The sequence below is a fragment of the Sphaeramia orbicularis genome, chromosome 20 (assembly GCF_902148855.1).
Source record: "Sphaeramia orbicularis chromosome 20, fSphaOr1.1, whole genome shotgun sequence".
NCBI lineage: Eukaryota > Metazoa > Chordata > Actinopteri > Kurtiformes > Apogonidae > Sphaeramia > Sphaeramia orbicularis.
In genome coordinates this window covers 43431410-43459014 of record NC_043976.1, presented here as the reverse complement: position 1 = coordinate 43459014, position 27605 = coordinate 43431410, and the positions used below count along the sequence as shown (strand labels likewise).

The window sequence follows — 27605 nt, the reverse complement described above, 5'->3', positions numbered from 1 at the left end:
ATAAGGCAAGAAATTCCAATAAGTAACCCTGACAAGGCACAGCTATGAAGTGAAAACCATTTCAGGTGACTACCTCTGGAAGCTCATCAAGAGAATGCCAAAGGTGTGCAAGGCAGTCATCAGAGCTAAGGGTGGCTACTTTGAAGAAACTAGAATATAAGAGATGTTTTCAGTTATTTCACACTTTTTTGTTAAGTACATAATTCCACATGTGTTCATTCATAGTTTTGATGCCTTCAGTGAGAATCTACAACGAAAATAGTCATGAAAATAAAGAAAATGCGAAGAATGAGAAGGTGTGTCCAAACTTTTGGCCTGTACTGTATTTGGTTCAGTTTTATATTAATACTATTTTGGTTGAGGTGGAAGTTTTAACAATGACGCCATTTGACTAAAAATTCAGATTATTTGACTTCTAAGAGTAACTGAACCTAAAACGACCTAAAAAAGATGTAATGATAATCAGCGTTTTATCGCCTGGACCTGATTCATTGCCTTACGTCTGTGTTACGAGCTGATGACTGGACATAAACTAACATTAGTACCTGATTATCTCTCCTTCTTCTTCATATCTGGTCCCAGTCTTTCACTAAAAATAAATAAATGTTAAGGAGCTCTGTGTAAATATGACACTCCCCCCCGCCCGCCTCGGTGTGTTTTCCCCGACTCTGCTGCTGCTCACAAAGTCAGATTTATGTAAATTCGATCATTAAAGTTAAGACTCGGCTCAGACGAATGCAACGCTGTTTGTTTGCAAAAGTGGAAAATTTAGCAGGAGGACAGATCCGTGTGGACAGACTCTAGAGGGTATTCTAGACTTGTGGGGACATTCCATCTCGTTTTTTGTGGCTTTAAACAAACAGTGGTGTTCCTTCACAAACTGAAATGAATGCAGGTCTCATATAATGATGGAAAATTTCATCAAACACCTTCAACTTCTGCAAAATAAGTCTCATGATATGAAAACACAGAACAGAGCAGGTTAACCAGTGTGTCTGAACATGAAGCATTTAGATCATGTTACAGTTTATAGATTCTACATGTCCGCCACACGCCCCCAATCCTAAAAACACTCCTGAAATACTCTAGAACACACTGCTAACATACCCAGAAAAAACCCCAACATCATCCCTGAAACACTCCTAAAATACCTTGAATGACACATAAATATTCCAAAAACACTCCTGAACATTCACAATGTATTCTGAAAAATTGCTTCCAAAATATGTCTGCAATACTCCTAAAACACTCCTCAACTAGTCTGGAAAACACTCCCAAAAATGCTCCTGAAACACTCTGGAAGACACTCCTATCATACCCAGAAAAAAAACTCCCAAAACCCCTGAAATACACTCCCATAATACTCCTAAAATACTTTGAAAAACACTCAAATACCGTGAAAAACCCTCCCAAAACACTTCTAAAATACCCATAAAAACAACGCTAAAATGCACCTAAAACGCTCCTGAAACATCTGCAACAAAAAAGCACCCAAAATACGTCTGAAATACTCCAACACCACTCTGGAAAAAGCACCTGAAACACTCCTGAAATAACCAGAAAAACACTCCTAAAATACTTGGAATGACACTCATAAATACTGCAAAAACATTAACAATATATTCTGAAAAACACTTCCAAAAAATGTCTGAAATACTCCTCACATACCAAGAAAAAAACTCCCAAAACACCCCGGAAATACTCATAACATCATCTGAAATACATTCCCACAACACTCCTAAAATAACCAAAAAAACACTTCTAAACTACTATGGAAAATGCACCTAAAATGCTTCTGAAATACTCTGGAAGACACTCCTAACATACCCCGAAAAATACTCCCAAATCCCTGAAACACACTCCCACAATACTCCTAAAATAATCACACTCCTAAAATACTTTTAACACTTAAATACTGAGAAAAACCCTCCCAAAACACTTCTGAAATACCCAGAAAACAACCCTAAAATGCACCTAAAACACTCCTGAAACACACTCCCACACTACTCTGGAAAACACTCCTAAAAAAACCAGAAAAACCCTCTTAAAATACTTGTAAAAACACTCACAATGCACTCTGGAAAACACTCGTGAAGTCCTCCCAAACATCCTCCTAACCTGATTTATTTGATTGATCTGTCAGACACTGTTGTCTCACATCGGGTACTAATGCCACGTCCACTTCCTGTTTCCGTTATTTCAAAGTAAAAGCCTCCTCAGAGCCGTAATGACCTCGGAAACGCTGTGAAATACATATTTTCGTGTCCTTCTGAGTGCTGTGCTGGACTCTCATTAAAATCAGGACAGTTGCTTTAAAACTAAAGGCGAGACCAAAGACAGACTGAGGGGACGGACCATGCTCCACTGGGATTGGCCGAGGGGCCGCTGATGCATTATGGGTGATTAGCGGCGTGTGAGGGGCAGGTGGCGGGTCAGCGGACAGGTGTTCGTACCTGTCTCTGGATCAGCCCCAGCGCCTGTCGACCCTCCTCCATCAGCTGCTGCACCGTCCGAGGGTCATCTTCTGTCCGATGGGCCCTGAAGGCATCACGCACTCGCCGCAGCGCGTACGTCCTGCAACAAAGCACACAGCGGTTCGGTTTAAACATGGTGACTTTACAACCCAGAAACATAAACATAATGTATTTACAACTGTAAAAACACACTGAACACGACAGGACGGACAAGATGGAAATGAAATATGTATGAAGAAAAAACAAAAAACACCCCTGAACACCATCAGAGTGACGTATAGAATCAAATAAATGACAAAAACTGCCCAAAATAAAGCATTAAACCAACAAATGTGAACAAAAAGCATGGGAAATAAACAAAGAAAAATGGACACAAAGCAAAGAAAATAACCAATAAAATGAACAAAAGTCATGCAAAATATTCAACCAAAACAAACAAAAATGAACCAAAAGTATAGAAAATAATCTACAAAACCAAAACAACCCCCCTCCCCAAAACACACACACAAAATAAATAAATAAATAAAATGACCATAATTTATTAAAAATGAACAAAATAACCATATTATATAGACAAATTAATTTGTGTAAAATAAGTTCTGTGCATTTCAAAAGCCATAATTAAATAATAAACTGTCACAAAAATGAAAAGGCACTTGAAATAATCGCAAAATGAAGAAAAATTAACAAAACACATACAAATATTAACCAAAAACTAACAAAAATGAAGAAAACCCAATGAGAAATCATGAACAAATACAAAAATTATAGAAAATATTCAACACTAAAAAACTAAAAACAAACTAAAAAAACAAAACAAAAAAAATGAACATAAATATTAAACAAAACTAGCAAAACTAAAAAAAAAACAAAACAAAAAACAAACAAAACAACCCCCCCCCAAAAAAAATAAACAAACAAGTTCCAAAAATGAACAAATAGAAGTTTAAATAATCAACATAATTAACAAAATTGACCAAAACAACCCAAAAAACCATAGAAAAGAGTGAAGACCACATGGATGTGAGGAGGTTCTGCAGGACCAGGGTTGACTTCTTCTGTTTCGGGGGAAACTCGTCTTTGTGAGTCTAAATCCTCCATCTTAGTTTTTCGAACATGTGAAGTGACTTAATAGTTTGCGTGCAGCTCCGAGCCGGAAAAGCCGAGTGTGGGTGTTGGAAATGAGCCAAAGTGGACCTCACCAACATCAAACCTCAGCAGCAGAACCGCCGTCTGCCGCCGCCGCCACTCCGTTATAATTAGCTCTGCATGAAGACGCAAATCAAAACAGACGGATCAGAAATGCACCGGGCTTTTCCGGCGGAGCTGCTGAAGTGACGATGATTATTGGTGTAATTTCCAGCTCTTCCTTTTGATGGACGCGGGGCTCATTCCAGCCGGCACATCCTCTGATGTGGGGAAACTCTACCACGGCGACCTTGGGAAGTTACCGCCGACTCATTCATCTTCTGTCGTCTGTCTGCGACTCATTTAGGATTTAACAGTCAACCAATAAGAGGCAGACGGGCCCCATTTACATGCTGCCGTAAAACGCCACCTGACCAAAACCAAGGCCAAGTTCACTCTGAAGGTGAGAGGAGGGAGGAGACGAGGAAAGGAGGGAGGAGACAAGGGCAGAGGGAAGGAAAGGAGGGAGGAGATGAGGGCAGAGGGAAGGAAAAGAGGGAGGAGATGAGGAAAGGAGGGAAGGAAAGGAGGGAGGAGATGAGGAAAGGAGGGAAGAAAAGGAGGCAGGAGACGAGGGCAGAGGGAAGGAAAAGAGGGAGGAGATGAGGAAAGGAGGGAAGGAAAGGAGGGAGGAGACGAGGAAAGGAGGGAGGAGACAAGGGCAGAGGTAAGGAAAGGAGGGAGGAGATGAGGAAAGGAGGGAAGGAAAGGAGGGAGGAGACGAGGGCAGAGGGAGGGAAAGGAGGGAGGAGATGAGGGCAGAGGGAAGGAAAGGAGGGAGTGATGAAGATGAGGAGATGGACGCTGAAGGAGGATGAAAAGACAAAAGATGACAAAAAAGAAGAAGAAAGAGCTATAATGGTGGTCACTAAGGTGATTCCCACTACTACAGTTAGAAGCTAACACTAACAGCTAACATAAACTACAGTTAGAAGCTAACACTAACAGCTAACATAAACTACAGTTAGAAGCTAACACTAACAGCTAACATAAACTACAGTTAGAAGCTAACACTAACAGCTAACATAAACTACAGTTAGAAGCTAACACTAACAGCTAACATAAACTACAGTTAGAAGCTAACACTAACAGCTAACATAAACTACAGTTAGAAGCTAACACTAACAGCTAACATAAACGACAGTTAGAAGCTAACACTAACAGCTAACATAAACTACAGTTAGAAGCTAACACTAACAGCTAACATAAACTACAGTTAGAAGCTAACACTAACAGCTAACATTAACTACAGATAGAAGCTAGGGCTGCTCGATTATAGGAAAAAAAAAAAATCACGATTATTTTAGCAATAATTGAAATCACGATTATTAAAAACGATTATTTTTTAACCTTAAAGTTGTTTATTTTTTTCTTGCAAAGCAATGTAAAATATACTCTTTAAACATAAATGAAGCTTTTAACCACTAAAACAAAGTATGTTCACTTTTGTATGAAACAAAAAAATCTTTGAATGCAAATAAGTGTACTGTAAATTCAAGTATGTTTCCTTTTGTAAACAAATAGTGCACTGGAATTAAACTGCTATAGACTGGCCATAGAACTGTAGCAATAAGAAAAAAAAAAAAACTCACGTAAAGTGCAAATTCTAAATTCAAGTATGTTCAATGTAGTATGAAACATAATAAATTCAGTGGCGTGCCGTGAGGTTTCAGTTCAGGCCTTCTGTATACATCAGCCATCAAGAATACGTACGTTAAGATTATACGGGTTAGGGTTAGGTTAATACGGGAGTTACAGCATAAAGAGATTCGGAGACTGAAGACTGCATTGCGGACGAAGTTGTTTTTATGCGTTTTAGTTTTCATAAGATTATGATAAAGGTGGTGGTGGTTAAACTTTAGATGGTTAAAAAGGTTTGTTGTGTTAGCGGTCGGTGCGGACACAACTACGAAACACTTTTTGCACGTGATGTGTTTTTGCTCTTCGTCTTCTTCATCAAACCCAAAGTGATTCCATACAATTGAATCTGACTTGCCTTTTTTGTTTACCAAGCACTTCTGCTGTGATTCTCCTGCCATTTTTCCAGACCGCTAGGTACAACTTTCCTCTTGGGGTGGACCTGCCGGCTAGCAGGCAGCAGTAGCTTAGAGGGGGGTGGGGCAGAGCAGCTCATGGTAGCTTGCGTGCGCGTGAATTAAAACAACTCAAAATTAATAATCGTTTTTTCTCGATTACATAATTTTTGTAATCGTTGCGTGTAATAATCGAAATCGTAATTGAATTTCAATTAATTGCACAGCCCTAATAGAAGCTAACACTAACAGCTAACAAGGCTCATGAAACAGCAACAGCTAACAACAGTGAAGTAATAGCGGCTAGCATTGCAGACAACAGATATTACTAACAGCTAACATTAGCCAGTGAGCTAAATGTTAGCCTGAGGGAAAATTACAAAGGAACAATGGTTCTAAAAACCAAAAAGATTTGTGTTGTTTGAAAAAAACCTGTTTGGAGCTTCAGTTTTGCTAAATTAATACAGAAAATGTTGCTAATCTATTTCATTCAAATCACAAATGAGACACAATCAAAAACATGTATTTAGCATGAAATCTATTTCAACACTAGTAAGACCAAGGACAAGATTAACTTCTGTCAAGCTTTTTCAGTTGACAGTAATTTTAGGATTATAACTTAATAAGTTAGGTTCCGCAACCAAGCTGTTGCCATGGTTACTGAATGCATCTAAACTGATAAGTCATTTGTTTCCAGTTATTGGTGAAATGCACCCTGGGAGTTGTAGCTGACCTCCACCCTCCAGTGTTTATGTACCATTGACATGTTTTTAACCACAGAAGTGGATATTTAAAGTTTTCCAACGGTGGTTTGTGAAGGAGACAAACTAACACTGGCCCAGAACTAGCATCAGGAAAAGGAAAGGTTAAGGACATTCAAAAAAAAAAACAAAAAAAAAAGATGCACAGAAGGAGGGAAAGTTGAAGAAAGTACAGCAGAAAGTCAAGACGTGAAGAGACAAAAGTGTGAAGAAGAAAAAAGTAAAGGGCAGAGGAGATGATGGAAAGGAAGGAGAAAAGAGAGGGAGGCAGAAAAATGAAAAATTAACGATGGAAAAACTGCACAGAAGTAATGAAGGACAATCGGAAGAAAGATTGGCCTTTCTGAAAAGAAGGAGTAAATGGAGGGGAAGACAAATGCAGGTTTCGGACGTGTTCTGGTGAGACGCCGCCGCTCTCAGTTTGTCATTCAAGTGTCTGGATCATTCGTCTTGTGTTTTCAGGCCCGGCGGGGACGAAGACGAGGCCTTCAGGCTCCTCCATCACACCGGCCTTGAGCTAATGCACCCGTAATGAGCTCCACCGCTAATGAGCAAAACACAAGAGCACGGAGGCAAAAACCAAGAACAATAAAGAGATGAGGAAGGGCTGAGAATGATCAACGCACAGAAGGGAGATGAGCACCGGCCGGCCATGATGGACCGGACATCCAGGACCCGCAAAGTCAAGGTTACGCAAATACTGCAGCCACAAAGTTCACATTTTACACACATCTGGAGTCAGACGTACTTTCACAAACTGTTACAACACTTTCCAGTCCACATGGAGGGTGTTATATCTGCTGCTACACCCAGATGTTGGAACACAACTAACATTAGCCTTCGCTTCTTATCAATATAAGCCAGGGGTGTCACACTCATGTTCTTTCAGGTTCCACATTCAGCCCAATTTGATCTCCAGCAAAATAATAGCGTATTTTTTTAGTGCAAAAAATAGCATTAAATGATGAAACTATTTCTGTCCAAACAAAAAAAGATGTGAATAACTGGAAAAAAACTGAAATTTCTGAAGAAAAATAAGTCCAATTTTATCAATATTCTGCCTCAACTTATGATTTCTACATGTACATTACAGATCAGATCTACCAAGGCACAAAACAGGCTGAATATTGCTAAAATTGCACTTATTTTTCTTTAGACATTCCAGGTTGTGCATATTTGTTCAGATTTTTGACATTTTATTGTTAAAGGATATCACAATTTAATGTTCTTTGCAATAAATCAAGGAGAAAAAAAAATGGTGTTGCCATTATTTAGAGGCATAATGTCATTTTTTTCACATTAAACAAAGAAGAAAATCTGGAGTCATTATTTCTAGGCTATTACGCTATTACTTTTGAGTTTGATGCCCTTGACTGTTAATATCTTCAGGGTAATTTTTGCTTTTTTCACTCTGTAAATTCATCTCACGGGCCGGATTGGAACCTTTGGTGGGCCAGTTTTGGCCCCCGGGCCGCATGTTTGACACCTGTGATATAAGCCGTTCAACAGTAGCGTAACGTACAGAGAAAGAAGAAAGAGATGAAACTGTGGCGCTAAATATGTAGCCAGTAACATTCCAACCCCTCTGCGGGTAGTCACTATGGCAACTCCTGGCGCTATGGCGATTCCCGCCACTATATACGTGGTTGCTAAGCTGATTCCCGCTGCTATATGCGTGGTCACTAAGGCGATTCCCGCGGCTATGTGTGGTCGCTAAGGTGACTCCCGCTACTATATGCGTGGTTTCTAAGGCAGTTCCCGTGCTTTATGCGTGGTCGCTAAGGCGATTCTCACTGCTCTAAGTGTGGTTGCTAAGGTGAATTCCACCACTTTGTGTATTCACTAAGGCAATTCCTGCCACTTTATGCGAAGTCGCCAAGGCGATTCCCACCACTCTATGGGTGGTTGCTATGGTGATTCCTGCTACTTCATGTGTGGTTGCTATGGTGATTCCCGCTACTTTGTACTGAATCAAAGTAGGGCTGCACGATATTGGGAAAAAAACAAAAAAAAAAAAACAAACTGACATTGTGATTTTTTTTTAACCCTGCGCTATATATTGCAATATGAAAAAATACTCAGGAGGATATAATAGCTGTGTGGTGCCGACGTAAATGGACAAATAAATTGATTGTGTTTTCTCTCATTGTGGCAACACAGAACACGCATTTCAGTTTCATCCTTCTTGTAGCTGACATAATTCTAGATAACTGAAGTTGCTTTTCTTTATGGCACCAGATCTTCATTTTTGGTGATTTTCACTTGTTCGTTGATCGTCTTTCAATGTTGTTACCAGTGATTCACTCCATGTGCAGGGGCGTGGTCTGCTTCGGCAAACTGATTAAGAAAGATTGTGATTGGTGGATCACTGTGAGTTATGCATGTCAGATACCCTTGAAATTAGATAAGAACACGTGGAGTTCATTTGCCTCCTACATTACAGGACCTGCGATGTGACTATTGAGCACACATACACTGCGATGATGATGCTCAAACGATATATTGTGCAGCTCTAAATCAAACACAAACATTAAGAAACTAAGGTTGACATTCCTGAAGCTCATCTGTGGAAAATATGGACAAACTGGATGGAAACAGACTCACGGACAGGAAAGACTTGAACATCATCCCATACACAGCCGTTAGAAAACCAGAAACAGACACAGAAAAGCATCAGAGTTAAAATGTGATTCCACAAATACTGGACTAGATCCACAACAAGAAGGTCTGGAGTCTGGAGACCAGATTCAAGTCTGAACCAAGTTTATACTTTACTGAATGATAGAGTAATGAGGTTATGACGTGGGCGGGGTTTTCGGGATTCTTATTACTCACGTTGCAAACTGTATTAAAGAACAATACTTCTGATATTTTTTCATGTTTTTACAGAAGTTGAAACATTTTGAACATCATGTCACGTTCATATTTGTGTACTCAGGTGCTTGACTATGACTCATGCGTTTGGATCTGTCCAGTGGTTTTCATTCACTCAGATCATTAATATTCATATAATTTCGTGTTCTGCACAGAGTACGATGCAGTATTTTTAGACTTTGAGCCTAAAGGCAGTAAATGAACATATCTAGATCTGCGCTGCTCTGATTTTGACAGATCTTTTATTAAAGTCTGTGTCTTGAAACACTACAACTGACGGACTAGACCTTTAATATTAATGATTATTCTAATGTCTTCTTCTGCTGTGAATGAGGCGCACATCTCATTCAGAGCTGCTGCTGCTGCGCATATATTAGTTTTTTTTTTTTTTTTTTTTTTTTTTTTTTTTTTACTCGGGGTGTGAATCATTGGCTTTGTACGTGTGTGTTCGTCTCGTCAATGAAACTTCAGAGGGAATTCTGCCGTGTGATGTTTCCCAGATGAGAAGGAAGTGAAGGAAGGAGACGAGGAAAGGAGGGATGAAAGGGGAGATTTCCACCATCACTTATTCATCAGAAGCCTCGTCATCTCCGGTGACATGACAGGTTTCCACCGCACACACACTGAAGACGACGGGAAAAACGCTGCGTGGGGCCGAAGCCCAGAGGGAGTTAATAAAGAGGACGGAGACAAAACCAGGAGAGACAGAAGCCGAAACACTGACGGAGGACGAGCCGCTGGTTGTTGACGTGGCCTGATTCTGACAGCGAAGAAAACCTCAACACATCCTCCTGGATTTACAGAGGCTCCACAGACACCCAAACCAACACACTGACCAATGGCGGATTACCACAGACGCTCTGGATTCAACCACATCATCACACATTCCACACAGATTCCAACCTTTAGATGGAAAACACATGATACTAACACTTTAACCTTGTGAAACCTGTCTAGGGATGTAACCATATGAAAATTTAATTTGCCTTTTTAACAGTATCGTGATATATTGCAATATATCGTATCATAGTCCTAGTATTGTGATTAGGGATGTAACCATATGAAAATTTAATATCATGGTTATTGTGACCAAAATTATCACGGTTATCATTATCGCAGTATTGTTGAAATTGTACTCAAAGTGTTTAAAAAGTACTAATACACACACTGAAATAATTTAACCAAGTTGTATTTTGAAAAGAAAAAAAAAACAAAAAAAGCAAATAAAATAATGGGTACAATGTACCTTCTGTTGCAGAAACATTCAAATATTAACCCTTAGTGGTCTGAGCCTATTTTGTCCATTTTTCAGTCCTTGTGATTTTGTCTTTATATACTGTATAAACAAATGTTTACTATACCCATGTTTGGGATCTGTTTTTTCAGCACAACTTCATCTATATCATCTGCCATTTTTTTTTTTTTCCACTTTAACCTACTATAAAAACACAAAAGGCCAGGAAACACACAAAAATATAAAATCCGATTTGAAAAATGAATATAATTTATTTAATAAATTACACAAAGATGCTAAATGAACCTTTTCCAAGACTTTAAAAGTGAATATTGGTTCCAAATATTAGGTATATACAATTAAAATTGTAATAAATTAAAATTACACTCAAATATTTGACATAAAAGCAGGTCTTTACGTAGGCGTTTTCTTTGGAAAAGCGTGATAATCTCTAATCTTAACAGTTAAATAAGCGATTCCTTGAGGCAGAGAAAATTCCTTGACCATTTTTTGTAATCGAGGTACTCGAATAACTTGAGGAGTCGTTTCACCCCTACGTGATATATCATCATGTATCGTATTGTGTCGCCAGATTCTTGCCAATACACACCCCTAGAACCTGACAACCTCACACATTCAACTGGGACTGATTCACTTAGAACATGACACTGACAAACGGGGACACTGGAACTATTTTTCATGCTTTGATGATGATGTTCAGGTTGATGAAGCTCAGACTCTGTATATTTGCGTTTCCTGTTGCCATTAGCTGCTGCAGTGATCTAATTTTCCTGCAGAGAGTCATGAATGTTTCATCTCTCTTCGGTTTATTTCCATGTTTCTTTCTCTCGCTGGCAAATCTCCCAAAATCCAAGCAAAACCTTCTCGCGTCGCAGGAAGCGCGTTGAGCTCCTGCATCAGCTGTTATTGTAGTCGGAGACAGAGACAACAGAATACAGCCTGCAGCGTCGTCTGGCATATTCAGGTCATTCCACAACAAGCCCAGAACACGGCCCAAAACTGCAGCTTTAGGAGGGAAGCCCACAAACGCACCGTTCAGACGCCTCACCTGTTCCCCAAAAATAATGCCTTTGTGATGTTTAGATCTCAGATGTCGGAGACAGGAAGAGAAATCACATGGTTTTCAGAGATGGTTCCATGGTTTAATGGAGTCATTAATGAGCTGGAAGTCAACGAGTACAAATACTGCATCAGTACTGCACTGGAGTGGACTGCCTCTGGACCGCACCTCCACCCTCTAACGTTAAATATGTGTCCTTCCATCACCTTTTACAAATAGGCTTTAGTTTCAACTAGGGATGGGAATCCAGAACTGGTTCTTTTTGAGAACCGGATCCCAGTAGCTCGATTCCATGGAATCGTTCGCCTGCCTGCTTAACGATTCTGCTTATCGATTCTGCCTTCGTTGTGTATGCACGATGACGTCACATGTACGCTGCACTGTCTTGGTCAGAACGTAGCCAACATGGCGTTGAGGCAGAAACGGTCTAAAAAGACGACACCAGGTCCAAACAGACCACACCAGGTCCAAACAGACCACACCAGGTCCAAACAGACCACACCAGGTCCAAACAGACCACACCAGGTCCACTGGAACACTGTCAAAGGGTGGAATCCCTCCAGTCTGCTCAAACATTTGTCCACATGTGATTCATTTGATTCTCGACTCAGTGGTGCTTGTGAATCTAGCGGCAGAGTGAACACCAGACCATCATCCGGGCCCAGTTACAGTTCCAGTGCGGGCAACAAACGTTGTACCCCCTCAAATATAAGTTTCTGAAGGTAGGGGAAAGGAAATGAGGTGCACAACAACAGGAGACAAGCAGAGTCGAACCGGTTCCACGTAGTGGAAATGCGACAATAGAGGAATTAGTAAAGTCTTTAGCTTCAATTTTATGGGCCCGGCGTCATCTGTTATTATTATTTATACATACTGTATATGTTATATTTTCTGTGCAGATGGAAATATAAAAGACAGTTAATGCAAACACACCTGTTCGTATTCTTTTATTCCCTCATCCAAAGAGAATCGATAAGGAATTGAATCGATGAGCAAAATCGATAATGGAATCGGAATTGCTAAATTCTTATCGATTCCCATCCCTAGTTTCAACCCTGTAAAACCTGACCAATCAAAAACTGCCATCAAAATTATAATTTCATGGAATTTAGATGTTTATTAGACCATTTAACAAAATGCAGAACATTTAGCTGTATCATTTTCTTTGATATATTTTTGTATCACATTTCATACATCGGGTGTTTTTATAAAGTACCTTATACAACTACAGTATCAAATTTGATACACACATTTTTAACACAATTTAACTGTACTATAAACAATCAATTATCAAGTAACAATGCATTGTTTCAGTCCTTATTTAAAAAACCAACTACAATATAATGCAACTTTTAGAGAATTACCACAGACTTCCTTGGAAAAAGTGTGTGGACGATTTAATGGTAACACCTATATTGAAAAGGGCAAAAAGCCCAAAAACAAAACGCCCAATCCACCAGGGGGCAGAAAACACATATGGGGTCATACATAACAGGTTTTTAAGGAAAGCATCACTCCTGTTGATGACAGAGGTCTGAGAACCTGGTGTTGCAAATACAATACAAATGGTTTTAAAGGGTTAATACAGGGAGTCCATGAAGTCTCTTTACAACTGAACAAATTAAACACAAAAGTAAACACCCAACATTTTTCTCATTTACAGTATGTCTATGTCTAACCACTTCCAAGCTGTAGCTTTCTGAAATGTTGATAGAAAAATTTAATAGTTTTTGAAAAAATAAAACAAAAAACAAACACACTCCGGCACCTAAAGGGTTAACTACTCCTTTTGTGTAATACTTTGTTGGTGGTTGTATTGTGATTTTTCTACATTTCAAATACAAACATTCATTCATCCATTCATCCATCCATCCATCCATTCGTCCTTTCATTCATCCATCCATCTGTTCATATATTCATCCATTTGTCCATCCATCGGTTCATTCATCCATCCATCAGTTCATTCATTCCTCCGTCCATTCATTTGTCCATTTATTCATTCATCTAGCTGTTCATCCATCCATCGATCAATCATCCATCCATTCATTCATCCACCCATCCATTCATTCATCCATCCGTCCACTCATCCACCCATCTCTTCATTCATCCGTTCATTCATTCATCCATCCATCCATCCATTCATATATTCATCCATTCGTCCATCCATCCATCCGTTCATTCACTCATCCATCCGTCCATTCATTTATCCATCCATCTGTTTATTCATTTAATTGTCCCTCCGTCCATTCATCTATCTGTTCATTCATTCATCCATTCATCTGTCCATTCATTGATCAATCAATCTATCCATCCGTTCATTCATCCACCCATCCATTCATCTGTTCATCCACCCATCCATCCATCCCTCCCTTCATCCATTCATTTGTTCATCCATCCATCCATCTCTTCATTCATTCATTCATCCATCCGTCCGTCCATCTGAGGCTGACACCAGGCTCTGATGTGCGGTATAAATGCAGAGTGTGTCGCCGGCGCTCTGACAGGACACAGAAGGCTGATGGGATACGAGCAGCGGGACGTCTGCAGACAAATCGGGTCAGTGCTCGGGTACAAAGTAGGCCACGGAGAGCACGAGCAGCCAATCACGGCCCAGCGAGCACGGCGCCGCAGAGGAGGAGACGCCGAATCAAACGCTCCGTCATTTCACTACGACTGCTGCAAGTATGACTCAGCAAATGCAGCGATTATATACACACACACACACGCACACACACACACACACACACACACACACACACACACACACAAACACAAACACACACACACACAACGAGGATTCACAGAGGACTCCATCTGATCCAGATCACATGGACCCGGTCTAAAGGAGTCCACATCCATGAACATGAAGAGGATGACTCCAGCATTCAGGATGAAACAGAGAAAACAAGAGGAATTACAGATAAAGACAGAATCTGTCCAACGTCGGGGCTGTATATTGGCAAGAATGTGGCGAGAAGATACATATCACATTTAGGGATGTAACAATTACCGGTATAACGATAAACCGCGGTAAGATTGCAGACAGTTAGTTTTACTGTTTAAATTCTAATTATCATGATAACCGTGTTTGATTACAGCACTTTTAGGGGAAAAAAACTCCATGTAAAGATCACAGACAAAAAAAAACGACAAAATAGGCTCAGACCACTAAGGGTTAATATTTGAATGTTTCTGCAACAGAAGGTACATTGTGCCAATTATTTTATTTATTTATTTGTTTATTTATTTTCAAAATACAACTTGGCTAAATTATTTGAGTGTGTGTATCAGTACTTTTTGAACATTTTGAGCACAATTTCAACAGTACCGCGATAGTAATGATAACCGTGACAATTTTGGTCACAATAACCATGATATGAAATTTTCATATCGTTACATCCCTAATCACAATTCTAGGACCACGATACGATATATCACAATATATCATGATACTGTTAAAAAGGCAATATTTTTTGTTTGTCATCTTTCTTCTTCTAAGGGAATATTTCCTAGAAAAAGTTAAGTACACCAGAAATATGCACAAATACTAAACACATTTTTATTTGTTCAGAAGAGGATTTAATACAATATCACAAAACTTCCCGCTGTAAAAACTACAATTTTTTTTTACAGATAAATAAAAATAAAATTACAAGCACAAAACACACACAAATAAATAAAATTATGTTTAACAGACGTTACAGTTTCAGATCCTGCTCAGATGTTCATATTCTATTAGTTGTGAATAGAATGCATAGTGTTCAATCCCTGAATCATCCAACATCAGAACATTAATTTAATGCACAGAACTAACATCAGTCTCTCTCAGACAGTAAAAAGTACTTTTAGGACGATTGAAATAACTATTATTTAACAAAACAGTGTTATCAGTTATAAAAAAAAAAAAAAAAAAAACTACATGCATGACCTGCAAAATTACAATACTACTTTTTTAGTGTACAAACAACAGCGCAAAATACCCATGTGAATATAGAAATAAAAGAGCTTGCAGGATTCCCCCCAAAAATATGCACAAAAAACCCAAAACATGAACCTCCGTCACATCTCCATTTACATAAATACCTAAAAATATTGATACATTACTTTTTAATATCGATACAGTATCATGAAATAAAATATCGCGATATATTGCAGAAGTGAAATTTCCTTACACCCCTATCCAAAGTGTGCTGATGGATCCGATCTGCGTTAAACTGTCCGATTATTGACGACCCGGCCTGACTTCATCATGTACAACAGTCTGTTATTGATTTTCTATCAGCGCAGAGTCGGGGACAGCCTTCACGTCCTCTGACTGAACCGGGGAAACACAGACCAGTAGTAAAACTGCATTTAACAAACTCCAGACTGGGTCATTAAATGCAACACTGACCTGTTTTGGATCGAGCCAAGTGGCAGAGTCCATCTGTGTAAGGACCGGGTTAACCCTTCGTTTTCCCGCCCACAGAGGTCCTTGAACCACCAAAAGCGCATCATCTGCACAGTGCTGTAGTCAGGTTAAAATGGCTTTAATACAGTTTGGTTTTAATTTTCACATTTTTTGTATTTCATCAACTCGAGCCATAAACAAAAAAAAAACAAAACAAAACAAAAAGAACAAATATTCAATGACTGTCATATTTTTTTTTAACCCTTTAAATGCCATGTTTGTAATGGACACAAATCATACTTTCTGATGCAAAAAAAACTCCTGTCTATCTATCTATCTATCTGGGGTGTAAGAAAATATCGGTTCTGCAATATTTCATTTGACAATACTGTATCGATATTAAAAAAGTACTGTATCTATATTTTTAGGTATTTATTCAAATGCAGATATCGTGGAGGTTCATTTTTGTTTTTTTGGTTTTCTTTTTTATTTATTATTATTTAACACTCTTTTATTCAACAATGTTAGTTCCTTCGTTGGGACTGAACTCAAATCCTGTTCTGATGTTAGTTCTGAACTAATAGAATATGAACATTTGAACAGGATCTGAAACTGTAACGTCTGTAAAACAGAATTTCAGTTTGAACACAGGAACATTTTTGTGATATAACATTAGATCCTGTTGGGATCAAATAAAAATGTGTTTAGTATTTGTGCAGATTTCTGGTGTAATTCAGTTCTTCAAGGAAAATATCATAAAAAAAAAAAGAAACAAGTGAAAAAATTGCCTTTTTACCAGTATCATGATATATCGTGATATATCGTATTGTGATCCTAGTATTGTGATTTGTATCGTTTCGCCAGATTCTTGCCAATACACACCCCTACTAACTAACTAACTAACTAACTATCCATCCTTTTTTATATTCTTTTTTTATGTCAATGATTAACACCAACATTGGTTAATATACATTATTATTTTTTGCTCAAGGTCAAATGTTACATGTTACATTTGTCAGTGCGCATTTGTACTCACTTGGTAGAAGGGTGTTGGTGTAGGAATTTACCATCATTTACAATGTGCTTTGGATGCATTATAAAGATAGACAGACCAAAGAACAGAAAAAAAATAAAATAAAGGTAAAATAGCACATGTAAACCGGTATGTGAAAAAAAAAACAAAAAAACAACTAAAACATAAGCGCTAAACAGTTGGGATGAACGACCTCCTTCCAACACTGTGGGTGTATAATGTGTATAACGTGTCTGGAATATTCTACCATTCTTATTTACAATTAGTGATTCATTAGTGTCTTTCCACACTTAAAAACATGTTCATATTGTATGATTTTCAGGAGCGAGGAAACAGTTAGTTAAAACTGTAAATTACTGATATAATTGAGACGTATTTCTTTGGTTATATTGTCGAGCAAGATTATATGTTATTTATCTATTATGTCTGATTCTACAGGTGATAATCCTATAAATGTGGATTATTTTGTGACTTAATTTAAAAAACCACCTGGAGTTTTTAAATCTCATCTGTACAATATGTTGGATTCTGACCCTCTTCTTATTTATTTTTGTAATAATAATAATAATAATAATAATAATAATAATAATAATAATAATAATAATAGTTGTTGTTGTTACCTCTCAGTACTCTTGTTATTATTAACATTACTCTTTTTTTATAATACTCTATTTTACAAATGTGTATTTGTGCTTGTATGTGCAATAACAGTTATATATATATATATATATATATATATATATATATATATACACATACACACAGGGTGGGGAAGCAAGATGTACAATATTTTGAGGCAGGGATTGAAAGACAGTGTATGACCAATTAGTTTATTGAAAGTCATGAGAATTTATTTGCCACAAGAAAATGTCCATAATAGAAAATGTTTTTATTCTATGTGTCCTCCTTCTTTCTCAATAACTGCCTTCACACACTTCCTGAAACTTGCACAAGTGTTCCTCAAATATTGGGGTGACAACTTCTCCCATTCTTCTTTAATAGTATCTTCCAGACTTTCTCGTAATAGTTTTGCTCATAGTCATTCTCTTCTTTCCATTATAAACAGTCTTTATGGACACTCCAACTATTTTTGAAATTTCCTTTGGTGTGACGAGTGCATTCAGCAAATCACACACTCTTTGACGTTTGCTTTCCTGATTACTCATATGGGCAAAAGTTTCTGAAAAGGTATGGATAATAGTGTTAGGTATGATTATGACATCAGTATATGTTTGGTTTCAAAACAATTGACGTAGTGCCTGCTGAGAAAAAACAACTAAATGTTCATTGGAAATTTTGCTTCCCCACCCTGTATGTGTGTGTGTGTGTATATATATATATATATAAATTTATTTATTTTTAAAATTTTGTTTATGTTTTGTATGTGTCTTTTTTTGTCATATCTTTATCTTTTTCTTATTCCTTTTCTGACTCAGGGAAATGCACAAGAATTCCAATGTACCTATACTGCTATGTATCTGGGCAAATGAAGTCTATTCTACTCTATAATAATAATAATAATAATAATAATAATAATAATAATAATAATAATAATAATAAATAGACAATGAATGAATAAAATTAATATTTATGGTGTTTTTATGGGGTTTTTTTTCAATTGCCAAAGTTACTTTTTCAGTTTCAAATCAATTAAAATTAAATTTGGCATCGCAATTATAATTTGCATTAGAAAGAAAAAAACGTTTCCAGTAGAAAAAAAAAAATCTAAATATATATGAAAATGAAGACGGCAAATAGAATTGTTACTTTATTATCAGAATTGAATCAGGATTGCTGTTTTTTTGTTTTGTTTTTGTGTGTGTTTTTTTTTTTTTTTACACTTAGTTTTAATTCATTATTTATATTTTTGACATACAGAACAAACAGAACATAAACAGTTGGCAACAAATATAAACATAATCTAATACAGAAATTCAGGTTACATCAACGAAATATCAATCAAGTTAGACAATTAAATGTGGAGAGCAGCAGTCTGCACATCATTCCACAGAACTGTGAGACAAACCACACATCAATTGTCCTTGAAGAAATCAATCCATTTGTTCCACCTTCTCATGTAAAGTGGTGAATCAGGATTGTTCTAAATGAAAAAGTTGTTTTTTCTGAGTCTTATTTTATTGTTAAATGTTGCAGTGAGGTTTTTTTTGTTTGTTACCTCCGCCAAGGAGGTTATGTTTTTGCCAGGGTTTGTTTGTTTGTTTGTTTGTTTGTCTGTCTGTTTGTTTGTCTGTCTGTCCGTTAGTGTGCAACATAACTCAAAAAGTTATGGACAGATTTGGATGAAATTTTCAGGGTTTGTTGGAAATGGGATAAGGAAGAAATGATTAAATTTTGGTGGGGGGGGCCCACTGATCAGCCTTGGCGGAGGTCTGCGCTCTCCGAGTGCTTCTAGTTTGTTTTTTAATTGTTCACTACACATTTTATTTTCTTTGAATCCAGTTCTACTGGACTCTCGACAAGTTCACTTTTCACTCCATCTTGTCTGAGTCTGTGAATTACTTCTCACATTTTTTGGCTCTGGATTCATCCTTTTTATAACTTTTATTAAATCCAAACAAAGACCTCCAGTTGAAGTCGTCTGTTGTAATGTGCCTCAGACCCTCATGTGACCTCTGAGTCAGGTCCCTCCCTACTTTCCGGTTTACATTTTAGCTTCAGTTTTAATTCTACTTTAACCCTCAGAATGTGCTCACTGTTATATGTGAAATCAGTCAGTTTAATTCCATTAAATCTCAGTAAAGTTTGGGTTTCGTTATGATTCACGTGGTGACTTTACACAGATGATGTAACTCTCCTTCATCACAGTCCAACTGTGATGCAACAGAAATAAAAACACATTTAACTGACAAAAAAACACACAACAAACTGCACCATTTTAACGCATCTACTTCCAGATGAACGCATCACACAGATCAGCCGCACAGTGTTAGAATTAACCAACTCAAATCCGTTATCTTTCACTTTGTTTACATTATCGAACACGGTGCACAAACATCCGCTAGCCGCTACGTTAGCATTAGCTCCCGAACGGCTTTAAACGCGCTCGACAAGAACAAACACAGCAAATGGACGAAAACTCTCACCTGTAGTTGTACGACGCGAACTTGCTGCTCTCCCTCAGTAAACACCTGTACAGAGAAATCACCTGTGCCCGTGAGGACGCCGCCATCATGTTGCTAACAACGCCACCGCTGCTCCGCAAACGCCAAAACATTTCAGGACCCTTTTATCTGTGACCTCAATGAGCGCCTGACTAAAAATGCGGACTTTTTTGTGATTTTCTACCTCAGTGGTCACTCATTTAATTATGTGATGTCACTTAAGAGTCTGTGTTTGATAAATTTACTAAATAAAGTCAATTTATTAATCTATTTAGTGTTATACGTGTTAATAATCCAACAGGCGCGTCCACGGCAGCTAAACGGCAACTCAACGCTGCAGAGTGACAGAAGGTGAGTTAGCTTTGCTAATTTTATTCAATTAAAACTGTCCGAAAGTGAAATATTTATGTGTTTATCTGAAAGAGGTTCACTCTGACATTATAGCGGCTGAGTCTCGAAAACAAGCCGGTGCATATCGGCTGTTAAAGCGCTTTATTTCCGCCCAAAATGTCCTTGTTGTGGGTCACATGTTAGCCGCTGTGCTACAAACACAAACTGACACTGACAGGTTCCAAACTAAAAACACGAGTCAAAAGGTGCATTTGAGGTTTTTATGCATCTGGATGTGAGTCTGTATGACCGTATTATTGTGTTGTTTAACTGGGAATAGACGGTGACGTGATGAAGGTGATGGTTTCAGTCTGAACTCGGTGAACTTGATGCTTTATTGACCTTCTAAACTAGACTTTTCTGTGTTTGAATGAGAATGAGGTTAATTAAATCTACCAGTTTATCACCTGGAGGCATTTTTTGTACAAGATGGAGCCGTTTTATTTAGAACCAGTTGGAACCACAGCTAAAGGTGTAGGTTTGGTCTCTGCATTGGTAGATAGAAGTTCAGAGAGGATGAAAATATACAGTACGTGTGTGTGTGTTTTTTTTTTTTAGTTAAAGTATTGAATGTAAAGGATCTGATGAACCCACTTGTGCTGATGAAGATGCTTGTGTTTTTTGTTTTATTTTTGTTTTTTATGATATGAAGTCGGCAAAACTGCTGAGAATTCCTCATAGACTTTAACTTTAAAGTTAATGTGATTTATGATTTCTTAATTTTTGACATTAGGGATGTAACGATATGAAAATTTCATATCACGGTTATTGTGACCAAAATTATCACGGTTATCATTATTATCACGGTATTGTTGAAATTTTGCTCATAATGTTCAAAAAGTACCTACACACACACTGAAATAATTTAACCAACTTGTATTTAAAAAATAAAAAAATAAAATAATTGGTACAATGTACCTTCTGTTGCAGAAACATTCAAATATTAACCCTTAGTGGTCTGAGCCTATCTTGTCCGTTTTTCCGTACTTTTGATTTTGTCTTTGTATACTATATAAACAAATGTTTACTATACCCATGTTTGGGATCTTTTTTTTCACCACAACTTCATCTATCTCAACTGCCTATTATTATTTTTCTCTTTAACCTGCTGTATCAACACAAAAGGTCAGAAAACCCACAAAACAATATAAAATCTTATTTGAAAAGTGGATATAATTTATTGTATAAATAACACAAAGATGCTTAACAAACCTTTTCAAAGACTTTAAAAGTGAATATTGGTTCCAAATATTAGGTATAGAAAATTAAAATTGTAATAAATTAAAACTAGACTCAAATATTTGACATAAAAGCAGATCTTTACATAGGGTTTTTTCCCCTAAAAGTGCGGTAATCAAACACGGTTATCATGAGAATTAGAATTTAAACGATAATACTAACCGTCTGCAGTTATACCGCAGTTTATCGTTATACCGCTAATCATTACATCCCTAATTGACATTTAGCATTTTGTTGATTTATTGCTGAATATCAGGGTGGAGGAAAAGCTCTGCATGTTCTACATTTACGTGACGTTTACATTTATGCATTTAGCAGATGCTTTTTTCCAAAGCGACTCAGAGGAAAATTGACGATTAAGCACTCTGTCTCTACTTCATTTGTAAAGCACTTCAAAACAACCACAGTGGACCAAAGTGCTGTACAGAGGAATAAATAAAAAAATAAAAACCAAAATAAAAGAATAAACTACAAGAATAGATTAAAAAGACGTAAGAACAGCTGTACGATTAAACAATAAAAATAAAAACATAAACAAATACCAAACAGAACAATAGAATGTTCTTTATCTTTTTATGCATTAAGGAGTTAAAGTAGGGCTGAAAGTTTTATTAATTTGGACAAATGCATACATAGTTATTCAAACAACTAAAATGTGAAACTGACATGACTGCAAATGTGAAACTGACATGACTGCAAATGTGGAAAAATATATAGAAATTTGATTCAATTGTGAAATTACTTTGACCAGTTTTCATTTCCATATATGTGCTTTTGTTTTGGTTTAACAGCGTTCAACATCACAGGTAGTTTATTCAACTAAATAGATCACATCATAAAAATTGAGTTAAAAGGAATAAAAATAGAAGAGATTTGGGGTTTTAAATTGCAACAACCTACTCTCCCACTTCTGTTAGGAGATTTTCCTGATGATTTGACAATAAATGACAAATACCGTCTAAAAATCTTTGGTGCCGCAGCAAAAAAAAAAACCCAAACCAAAACAATCACTGGTAAATGGTTTCAGCTTGATCCACCGGTGCTGGAGGACTGGTCGAAAATTGTTGATGAAATTCACAAAATAGAGAGATTAACATTTATGCCGAGGCTGCAAACTGAACTTTACATGATAAGGTGGAGAAAATGGATTAGTGCCTTTAAATACAATTAGTGTGTGGTTTGTCTCATAGTCCTGTGAAATGTTCTGTAAACTGCTGCTCGAAAAATGTTATTGTGTAATTTGATTACTATTTCATAACTGACCTAAAATATCTTTACTGTTAGATTGTGACTATAATCTGTTGCTGATTGTTTTGGGTTTTTTTTTTTTCAACTTTATTGAAAATATTTGAGTAAACGATACATACATTTTGAACAAACAAACAAGATGTCAAAAAGGAAAAAGCATTTGTACAAATAAGTTTAAGAAAATAATGCATAGATTTAAAGACATAAAGCAGAATAGACAAATAATAGTATAAAAATAAATAAATAAATTAATAAAAATAACAAATCTAACAAAAATAAATAAATAAATGCAACAGAGAGTTCAGTCTATGTTAAAGAATTGTTTATAAATAACCAGGGTGCTAGAGCTGTTTTTGTTAAAGATGAATTCTAAAGATTTAATATATTTTTCAAATTCCATTAGGAAGATTTTAAAATTTGGGTGTGTTTTGGTATATTTATTTTTATGTATATGAAATTTTCCATCTGTTGCAAATTGTTGTTTGTTGTTGTTATGGTCTGTATGACACAATGATAAATAACTAATAGAAACTAAGTGTCAAAAAAAAACAAAAACAATTCTGTTAAAAAAGAGTATTCCTCTGAAGACAGTTCTCGCTGAACAAAACTTCAAAATGTGAACTGTAAACATGTAGATTTAGTAAAAAAATTAGCACATTTTTGAATCAAGGTTCATTTTCAGTTCAGAAAATGATCAATTAAACCTGTAGATTGTTGAGAACATCGACACATCACCCACCTCTACTATACGTTATTTATCTGTTATATCTGTTTGTACAGATGATAATTCTTTAACTTTTTATTATTTTGTTGCTTAATTTTATAAAACACCTGGAGTTTTTAGTCTCATCTGCACAATGTGTTGAATTATGACCCTTTTCCTGTTTTCATTTGTGATATTAATAATAAGAAGAGGAAGATGAATGAATAGAATAAATATTCGTGTTTTTTTTATGGATGGTTTTTCAGCCACCAATGTTATTTTTTCAGTTTCAAATCCCTTTTTTATTTGCATTTGAAAGAAATAAAATTTGCAATCAGTAAAAACACTTTAAAAATCTAAATATATGTAAATGAAAACAAAAAAATAGAATAATTTCTACACATTATCATCACGGTTAAATCAGAATTAAATTTAAATGGAAAATTAGTTTTTTGGGAGAGTTATTGTAATGAAAGTTTATAAAGTATTTGAATGTAAATTAAATGTTGCAGTGTTTTCATTCTTCAGAACTTGAAGGCGTAGTTTCATATTGAATCTGTTTCTCCCTCTGGACTGTCGAATGTGTCCACTTTTCTCCATCTGTGAGATATTTCTCTATTATTTTAAAACCAAAACAAAGACCTACAGTTGAAATAGTCTGATCTTTATGTCATGTTGGGTTTAATTTGTGTAAGTGAAGAAATCCATGGAGTTTTTATTGTACAGATTAATGTGTGTTGATGGGATGTTTCACACACTCTGATATGGACAGAATGGATGAAGGCACTTTAAAGAAGTGCATATTATAATAATATAACATAATTACCTATTTATTATTATTATTATTACTTATTTATTCATTCCTACTAGCACTTTCTAATGTGTAATTACCTGTTTTTCACTCAGGGTTTTATAGTTATTGTTAGGGCTGCACGATTTTGTCCAAAAATAAAATCCAGATTTTTTTGTTTTTTACTCTGAAAAACTCGATTTTCGATTTAAATTTCTGGGTAAAACTACAAAAGAGAACAGAAGTCAGCATGTTGTGTTCAGCCTCCAGTGCAACGCACTGCTCCCACTGTGGCATGTGATGATGTTTGAGGAGCTGAAATAAGTGGCTGTGCTTCTGTCTCTGATACGCCTTCAGGCTGAGTTTCCAGTGAATGGTTTGGTCTTCATTGGAAACTTCGACGCCGTACCAGTTCCACGGAAACCAACTTGCTCTTACTGTTTTTAGCCTCTAACTTGACACTCTCCTTTGCAAACGGCATTTTTGTACTGATGTGTGGAGACCAAAGACTGTCACAGTTAGGGGTGTGTACTGGCAAGAATCTGGCGATACGATACAAATCACAATACGATATATCACGATACTGTTAAAAATACTTTTTTTTTTATTATTATTATTATTTCCCTGTAGAATTGAATTACACCCAAAATCTGCACAAATACTAAGGACATTTTTATTTGATCCCAACAGGATCTAACGTTATATCACAAAATGTTCCTGTGTTCAAACTGAAATTCTGTTTCACAGACATTACAGTTTCAGATCCTGTTCAAATGTTCAGATTCTATTAGTTCACAACTAACGTCAGAACAGTATTTTTGTGCAATTCCGAAAAAGGAACTAACATCTGCCTCTCAGACGGTAAAAAGTGCTTTTTGGATGCTTCAAATAACCATTATGTAATAAAACAGTTTTAAATAATAATAAATAAAATATAAACAATGAAGAAAAACAAAAAACAAAAATGAACCTCTGCCATATCTGCGATACAGTGCTTTTTAATATCGATACAGTATTGTGAAATGAAATATCGCGATATATTGCAGAACCGATATTTTCTTACACCCCTAGTCATGGTTAGGAGGAGGAGCCAACGGTAGCCTGTAGGAGGAGCCTACGGTTGCCTGGAGACATAAGAGAGATGAAATGTGATTTGATGATTATCCTTTTTGAAACATCGTCCTAAATAAAATAATCTGATTTTGATTTAAAATTGATTAATTGTGCAGCCCTACTTGTTGTTATTACTATTTTCTTTCCTGTTGTCTTGTAATTCTTATGTGTACATTGATTCTTTTTGTCTAATCTAATCTAATCTAAAATAATATAATATAATATAATATAAATAGTCTTTATTGTCAAAATCCTGCAGTGATCTGTAGCTAAAAACAGATTAAAGACCAGAAAACAACAATAAAACCTCTGTACACAGCTGTAAACCTCCACTCGTGGTCGACCTGTAATCTAAAATACATTTGAAAACAAAAAAAATGCAAAAAATCACAAACGATTAAAACCTGTATCCTGTAAATGAACAGTTCCGTGTCAGAGTTACGTCGGCTGATTGAACCGTTGCCGTGGCGGCGTCTGAACGGCGTCTCCTCATCAGCTGACGTCGCAGATGTGTGCGCTGGTCATGGACACATGTGTGAAAGGTCACAGACACTTCCTGTTTGTTGATGTCCTGCTGTCTGAGTTTAAAGGTCAGGGTGTGTGTGCTCCACTGGAACCACATCTGTGTGTCTGCGAGTGCTGCCTTCAGGTGCACGCTGGGATTTATAGGGTCCAATCCAAACCCTGGGATGAATTTGTGAAATGCAAAAAATGATAATGAAGATATTAACAATCAAGGATGTGAAAATCATTTTAGGTCAATTCAATCTGAAGTGGGTCAGAACCAGTAAAATACAATTATAATAACCTATAAATAATGAAAAACACACATTTTTGTCTTTTTTTTAGTGTAAAAAAAGTAAAATTACACAAAAATGTTTATATTTACAGACCAGAACAAATATGAACAACTTGAAATGTCTTCAGACTAGTACGTTTAACTTTACCAATATTCTGCCTGTTACTAAATATTTTGTGTATTTGTAGATCCACTGTGATCTCTAAGTTGTGATGCACATGTATAAATGATAAACTAAGGTGTAATATTATTAAAGTTGCACCTATTTTTCTGAAGAATTTTCAGGTTGTTCATGTTTGTTCATGTTATGTTCAAGTACGGTTCGTAGATGTAAACATTTTCATTATGGAATTTTACTTTTTTCACTCAATAACAGAGAAAACTTTGGAGTTGACATTATTTTTGAGTTCTTATCCTATTATTTATATTCTTTTACTGGTCCGGCCCACTTTAGATCAGATTAGGCTGAATGTGGAACTGAACTAACATGAGTTTGACTTGTGCCCTGGTGTAGAGGAAACAAAACTAATCAAACCTAAATAGAAAGAGTTTAGACAAATGTCAGTGTCACAGATGGACGACAAAAGAAAACATCAAATTAAACATTTTTTATTTCAATTATCAATATCGTATACATTTAAAAAAAAAAAAAAAAAAAAAAAATTGGGGGGGGGATGCTTTGGAACTACCAAAAACCAAAAGTGAAACTTAACGCTTCGAACTTCCTACCCGGCTTCTGTGCCTCTGTTATACTCTCTGTTGTCATGGTTACCCCCCCCACACACACACACACATTGGCACCCCAGCCTCAGAATAAGTGTTGTTCTGTTTTGTTGTTAGACCATATGTTAACCTTCCCTTGACTTCGCCAATTAAAAGGGTTAATTAATTCTATATTTAGCTGAAAACACACTTTTTCTTCATTTTTTTTCTGTTTTGAATTTACTCTGAGCTTTAATGAACGTCTACACAATTAGTGAATTAAATATAAACAAAAATACAGGAGTCATATAGAAAAATGTCAAATACAGAGGCTAATATTATAATAAATGGTGATAAAGGACTTGGGGAAGGTTAAATGTGGACAGTTGCAGGTGTTTAAGGGTTAAAGTTGAATATTCTGATGCTGGTGA

At 36.5% G+C, this 27605-nt stretch overlaps 2 protein-coding genes across 3 annotated transcripts in view; one reads left to right on the top strand and one right to left on the bottom strand.

Moving 5' to 3' along the window:
* Positions 1-20300, bottom strand: part of LOC115411384 (LYR motif-containing protein 4B-like) — a 48085-nt gene extending 27785 nt beyond the window's left edge. Inside the window, exons 1-2 of the mRNA XM_030123496.1 lie at positions 20173-20300; positions 2454-2574 (exon numbers count right to left, since the gene is read on the bottom strand). Of these exons, the coding sequence (XP_029979356.1) occupies positions 2454-2574; positions 20173-20261 (210 nt within the window). The 5' untranslated portion in view covers positions 20262-20300. The remainder of the gene's footprint in view (positions 1-2453; positions 2575-20172) is intronic.
* LOC115411376 (tubulin beta-5 chain) overlaps positions 1-27605 on the top strand; it is a 287981-nt gene that overhangs the window by 204215 nt on the left and 56161 nt on the right. The window lies entirely within an intron of this gene.